The sequence below is a fragment of the Dama dama genome, chromosome 33, assembly GCF_033118175.1.
Source record: "Dama dama isolate Ldn47 chromosome 33, ASM3311817v1, whole genome shotgun sequence".
NCBI lineage: Eukaryota > Metazoa > Chordata > Mammalia > Artiodactyla > Cervidae > Dama > Dama dama.
Window position 1 is genome coordinate 10,791,420 of NC_083713.1, and position 7,044 is coordinate 10,798,463.

Below are 7,044 nucleotides of genomic sequence, written 5' to 3' on the forward strand. Positions count from 1 at the left end.
TTCATTAATCCATTATTAGCTTTAAAGACATGAAGTCATTTATACTGTTTTTGCAAAATAAAAAATCTTATCACAGCTCTTTGCAGAAATGAGACCTATTAAATTTTAATTAAAAGAAGGAAAAAAGTCAACCCTCTACCTTCAAGAGGGAGATGATAAGGTACTAAGTAATAAAGAACTCTTGGGAGCTTGTGACTATAATCTCAGAGCCCAGTTCTTTATCAGCAAAACTACTTTTATCTTGCAGGGGTATCAGAGGAATGTAGGTTGTAACAGACAATCAATCTCTACACTTATCTCATTGCAGACCTGTAACCAACAGTCTGTGGGCCAAACTTTGGTAACACCAGAATGCCTTAGTAATATGTTTTTATTTGTTTCAGTGGACTGAGTTTTACTAAGGATACACTGAACTTCTGTGTGTGCTATTATTGTGAAAACTTACAAGAAAGATGGTGGAGTAGGACATGGAACTCATCTCATAAACAATGTAGTTCTAGGCTGTGATCCTATTTTAATAATTAAGAATAAGTGAAAAATATCCTGAATCAGAAAACCAAAATAGATATTTCCTCGATCGTCACTTAGAAAGCTTCTCAGCCAAATTCAATTTAAATTATTCTGGCAACAGTAACACCAATATTAAAATATTCAATTGTGAATTGTTTAACACCTGTAGATGGTTGTTGGGATTGAGCTGGATTCCGGTCACCAGATTTCTGTGCCCTTGCAATATATGCACACATTCTTCTGTAGCTGTGCTATAAACTTTAATAAAGTCTCCAGAGACACAGAAGATATACCTGGAAATAAGAGAGAAAAACAAGATTCACATTCTCCATACAGTATAATCTGTCTATTGTCCATAAAAAATTAAAACATGCAATGGAGATTTCATTCAAAATAAAAGTGCAAGAACTGTATACTAAAATTGTGTTGCTCACACCTACGGAGACATCTCAGACCATTTAGTTCATTAACTCTCAAAAGTAGATCAATGATGCCAAAATCTCATCTCTAGCCTGTGCCAGGGGCAGAGCTGTATGGAATCATCCTGCAAAAACAGCTGACCTAACCAAGCTGCCTGCTCACTAATGGACGCAAAGACTGTGTTAGGCACTATCAGTTACTATTCTGTGGTGGCGTGTAACAGCCGTCTTTCCTTGTCCTTCAACACTCCATCATTCATGGCGGACACCAGGTTACAAGTACAAAGTCAAAGATTCTCTCTACCTAGTGAGGTCTCTCATACAGCAAAGTATAAAGAAATTATGGCAGTTCTTTTTCTTACTGCCAAAATGCTGATTTTGCCTTTGATTTTCTAGATTTGTGGCTTTCTTCCATATAGCAGAGGCTACTAAATTATTAACTGTGGTTAACCTGGGGTAATGTTTGACTTTTTTCATAGCAGGTATAACCATAAGACAAAGCTCAGAATTGCAAATATTCTAGTAGCTATCAAATAAAAAAATGTTTCTTCTGTGCCTATTAGATTTGACACTGTACATGTCTAACATGGTGCTTCCTCATATACTATAGAAGGTAAAACCCACAGAATCCTTAGACTGGACCTCTCTCTACTCTGTGATCCCAAATCATATGATCTCAGTATTTTTGAATCGTTGAAATTCCTCATTTATTTAAATATCCATCTCCCTTAGATAGCCATAAGCTCCTGTAGGGCAGAGGCCTTACTTATATTTGATTTCCAATGTTCAGTCCAGTTATTCAAATAGAACTTGCCCCATCTTCAAAGATTTTATAAGCTATTTAGATAAAATGAACCAGTGAAAAAATTATTACAAAATAATCAACAGGTAAAGCCCTATGCTCACTAGGGCTGCTATCATTTCTAGCACTTGAGTTTTCACACATACATCTCTGAAATCAAGATGCCTCTTCCAAGTGCTGTGACCAGGGGACACAGCTGTGCTCAACGGTTTAATAAGATCAACAAAGAGCAAGCAATGAAGCGGCCGAGGTCTATGGACCCCCCTGCTGCTGCTTCCTCCTCTCCATTCCCATGCGCACCCAGGTTCTCACCAGCTTCAGCCCAGACCACTCTTTTAAGGGCTCCCTTCGGTCTCCAGGTGTGGCCCTTCAATTCACTTTTCTTATTCATACCAGACTAATTTTTACAAACTTGACCATATTACTTCCTTAAATAAAGACTAAATTAAAATCCTTCAAGGTTTTTTCACTGCTTTGAGGATATGATCCAAATTCCTAAGTTTGACTCCAGTCTGCCTAGAACTTTTTCACTTGAACAGAGGCCAAGTGGTTCAAAATTCTGACAACCTGCCTAACCTCCCTCCCCACCAAATCAGCATCAATGGGTCCTTTAGGCAGTATTTCCTTGAGATGATGGTGGGTGAGGGGGGACTGAAAACTCACCCTAGCTGATTTTGATACTCTTCTCTAGAGGAAAGTCATTTCCTCTCTCCTTGCTCCTCAGCAGAGAACAATGGGTTTAACTATCAACATTTGAATACAAACTCCTAGAGGAACACTGCATGCTTCTGCACATTCTGCTATCCACGGAGAATGAGAACATTTTCGGTGTCTTCAACATTCAGCTCAGGTGTCTTTCTACCGGAAACCTTCCCTCATTTTGTTCCAAATCAGTGCCTGTCTTAACCTGCTTCTACAGGGTGCAGGGCTCAGCTCCACTCCAGCATTTTCCACAGAATGTATGAGAGACCTTCCCTACCAGACTACGAGCTCCTTGAGGGGAGAAACTGTGTTTACTTATTACAAATAATAATGGAAATACAGTGTGGTAGAAAAGAATGCATTTTAAAGAAGTCAAACCCAGATGGGTTTGAATGTCAGCTTTTATCCATGTATGGGCTGAATGATGTTGGAGAACTTAATCTCTCTAAACCTCACTGTTCTCTACCCACAGGGTTATTATAAGGATTATTATAAAGGTACACTGAAACAATGTGTGCAAGTGCAAGCTTTGCACAGACAGCTAACACTCAATAAATACTTCTGTAAAATGAGGATAACAATACCTAAACCATGCAGATAGGAATGCACATAAAGCACCGTCAACAGTGCCTGTCACAGAGGACTCAAGTCATCTTTGTTGATAAAGTGTTGAAGAAATAAATGATGTTTTCAAGCAGGAAACAGGATTTACATGAGGTTCTGAAGAATGTATGATGTAAGGGCTGGGAAAGAAAAACAATGCTGCTAAAATTCCACGATTCTGTCGTTTCATTTACTACTTCAGCTTTTTTGATAAACTCTTTGAAGTAAAATACAACATTTCCTTACTCCTCTTTGTATAACTTAGCCAACTCTTTGTAGTAGCTTTTAGATAACATTCAAGTCCTCAGTGATTTCATTATAACCTTGTTAATTTGCTAGAAAACTGGCTTTAAATTATTAGCTTATATATATATATATACACACACACACATGAAAAAAAAGTATCTCTAAATCTTGACCAAGTTCCTATCTTGAATTTCTACCTAAACACCTGCTACATCCACATTTATTTTCAAGATACTTTAAACTCAAGGGGCCCAGTATGAACCCAACATCTTTTCCTTGTTAATCCTATTTGCTAAAGCACTCCAAATCTCTGCCTTTTCTCTTCACCTTCAATATCTTAATTTTGGCCAAAGTCATCCCTTGCTTGGATGCCTGCATTAGCCTTCAGAGCCCTGGTCTATAACCTTCTAGACTCTTCTCCCACCACTTCCCTTCACCCTATCCTGCAGATATACTGACCCCAAGGCCATGACAACCCTCCGCCTAGTCCAATTTAAGTTGTCTGCTTTGCTTGATCTCCCCGCCTTCCAATATACCCCAATATATCTTGTTTTGCAAGATCCTACTGCTGAAGGGAAACTTTCTCACTGTGTAACTTCCTCTTCTATGCCAGCACTGTACCTTGAGTATGCTTCCCTACCCTCTCTCATCTCTCCACCATGTATTATACAGCCTTATACAGTTTTCAGATTCATATTCTGAAACACAATCTTATGTTACCACCCCCTGAGTATACCTTATCTGGGGAACTAAAAAAAATACACTCTCTTTGGACCAGACAACAACCTAGAACTGATTCTATGTTTCGGTTCAAAACTCACACCCCCCCCCCCCCCCCAGCTCTCTCCAAACACCATTCCTACTAGCTAACTGCACACAGTTCTCATGCTTATACTGTGCCCCGTATCCCGAACACCTTCCATCTATATCCTCTAGTCAAAATACCATCCATTTGTTGTAGTTCAGTAGCTCAAGTCGTGTCCAACTCTTTGCGACCCCATGGACTGCAGCAAGCCAGGCTTCCCTGTTGTTCACCATCTTCCAGAGTTTGTTCCATCCCTGTCTAGCCTAAACATCACTTCCTCATCAACCTTCTCCATCCTTTCAGTCTGAAACACTGTTTCTTACGGGCTTCCAAAGTGCCACCGTATGAAACATCTGTTACTGGTTAGCTTCTCTTCCTCATTAGGTTTGAAATTCTGGAAGGTAGGATCAATCCTGGAATTATATTAGTTTTCGAAATCTCAGTTTGTTACAAACACATAGCTGGTAAACACTTAAAAATTAACTGCACGACTAAGGAAGTGAGAAACATCAGATCCCAATATAATGACTAAATTGTAGAAATAGCACACTGGAGGAAGAAACTGGATATAAATCCAAAGTGGCAGAGCTTTGGCAATCTCTTGAAGCCTCAGTTTCCTCCTGATTCGCAAGTTGAATATCAACAAAGCCCTTTTTATTTTAAAGACCAAAAGATCTTTTTTTTTTTTTTTTTTTTTTTACTCTAGGGCAATTTATAGAAGTTTCTTTAAGTCATGCATGCATTTGATAACTATTGCCATACACCCATAAGATATTGTGGCAATACAAACTTTCATAAGATACTACCTCTGCTTTTCCAAGACAGAAAGGGTGTTTGGTAAGTGTCTATCCCTGAGTGACTTGGAAACCTTCTTTTTATATTGTGTCATTTCTAGATGATGTTCACAATATAGCAAGGATGGTAAGAGCTAACATATATTGAGCCATTCAACGACAAACATTGTTTGACATGCTCTATATATACTTTGGCCACCTGATGTGAAGAGCCATGGAAAAGACCCTAATGCTGGGCAAGACTGAGGGCAGGGGGGCTGGTGACAGTGGATGAGATGGCTGGATGGTGTCATCGACTCAAACGACATGAGTCGGAGCAAATTCCAACAGACCGTGAAAGACAGGGAAGCCTTGGTGTCCATGGGGCCGCAAAGAGTCGGACACGACTGAAGGACTGAACAATGTGTATTAAGGCATTTAATCCTCTTAACAACCCTATGAAATGAACTACTAAATATTATTCCCGTTTATAGATGAGGCAACTGAGGCAAAGATTAAGAACCTCGCGAAGGGCACACAATAGATGAACCGGACTTAGTTACGCTTCCAGCTACACTGAACTGCTGAGCAAGGGCATCAGGGCTTAAACGCATATATTTATCTCACACAGAACCTAATATCAGGTTTTAGGCAGAGCTCCAAAAAGGCTGCCAAAACGCATTTTTCAGGTGATAGGGAAGGGCAAAGAAATAGGAAACTGCAATCGTTCAGCAACCCACGTCACGATTCGTTCCGAAGAAAAGGCTGTTTACTCGTGGTTTTCCAAGAGTAGCGGCGTACATATCTGTGCCTGAACCATTTTCCAGCCTCTCCAATGCCAAGCCGATTCTTTAGACGCAAGGGTCAGCCCGGGGGCCCCCTCAACCTACCTGCAGGTCCGGGGAGCCGGGGAGCCGGGAAGCGAGCACGCCCCGGCCGGCGGCGCCTCTGGATTAAGGGGTTTCTGACTCCTCTTGCAGCACCCGGACACCGGCTCCCTCCCGCGCGCGCACCCGCCCCGAGCCAGAAGCGCCGGCTGGCCAGTCCAGACGCGCCCGGCAGTTCTCGTCCCCCACCACCCGTGGACTCACGCCCCTCAGCGGGGCCGGCAATTACCCATGGCCTCTTACTTAGAATCCGCAGAGAACACCGCTCTCCTGAAGTTCAACTCGCTGCCGCCACAACGAACCACGCGGATGCCCTCCTCCTCCACCATCTTGGCGCACGCGCAAGGGCTATATCGTCGGCCCCACCACGAGCTTCCTCTACGGAAGCCGGTGGGTAGGGAATCTGTCCCGACCCAGGCCGCCACGCGGGGGCATTCTAGGACTCAGTCTCTATGGTAGGTGTCTATGGTAAGACCCCGCGCCTGTGCGGCCATCTTTGGTTTGGGCAACGTCACATTCAGTTCAGTTCAGTTCAGTTCAGTCGCTCAGTCGTGTCCAACTCTTTGCGACCCCATGAATCGCAGCACGTCAGGCCTCCTGTCCATCAGCAACTCCCGAAGTTTACTCAAATTCATGTCCGTGGAGTCGGTGATGCCACCCAGCCATCTCTTCCTCTGTCGTCCCCTTCTCCTCCTGCCCCCAATCCCTCCCAGCATAAGGGCCATTTCCAAGGAGTCAGCTCTTCGCATGAGGTGGCCAAAGTATTGGAGTTTCAACTTCAGCATCAGTCCTTCCAGTGAATACCCAGGACTGGTCTCCTTTAGGCTGGACTGGTTGGATTTCCTTGCAGTCCAAGGGACTCTCAAGAGTCTACTCCAACCACCACAGTTCAAAAGCATCAATTTTTCGGTGCTCAGCTTTCTTCACAGTCCGACTCTCACATCCATACATTACCACTGGAAAAGCCATAGTCTTGACTAGATGGACCTTAGTTGGCAAAGTAATGTTTCTGCTTTTTAATATGTTATCTCAGTTGATCATAACTTTCCTTTCAAGGAGTAAGCGTCTTTTAATTTCATGGCTGAAGTCACCATCTGCAGTGATTTTGGAGCCCCCCCCAAAACAAAGTCTGACACTGTTTCCACTGTTTCCCCAGTTACTTCCTATGAAGTGATGGGACCAGATGCCATGATCTTAGTTTTCTGAATGTTGAGCTTTAGGCCAGCTTTTTAACTCCTCTTTCACTTTCATCAAGAGGCTTTTTATTTCCTCTTCACTTTCTGCCATAAGAGTGGTG

At 42.5% G+C, this 7,044-nt stretch overlaps 1 protein-coding gene across 1 annotated transcript in view; it reads right to left on the minus strand.

Moving 5' to 3' along the window:
* The window catches only part of WDR75 (WD repeat domain 75), a 34,466-nt gene extending 28,336 nt beyond the window's left edge, over window positions 1-6,130 (minus strand). The window contains exons 1-2 of the mRNA XM_061135656.1: window positions 5,991-6,130; window positions 674-803 (exon numbers count right to left, since the gene is read on the minus strand). Coding sequence (XP_060991639.1) covers window positions 674-803; window positions 5,991-6,076 — 216 coding nt within the window. The 5' untranslated portion in view covers window positions 6,077-6,130. The remainder of the gene's footprint in view (window positions 1-673; window positions 804-5,990) is intronic.
* Between the last annotated feature and the right edge of the window lie 914 nt (window positions 6,131-7,044).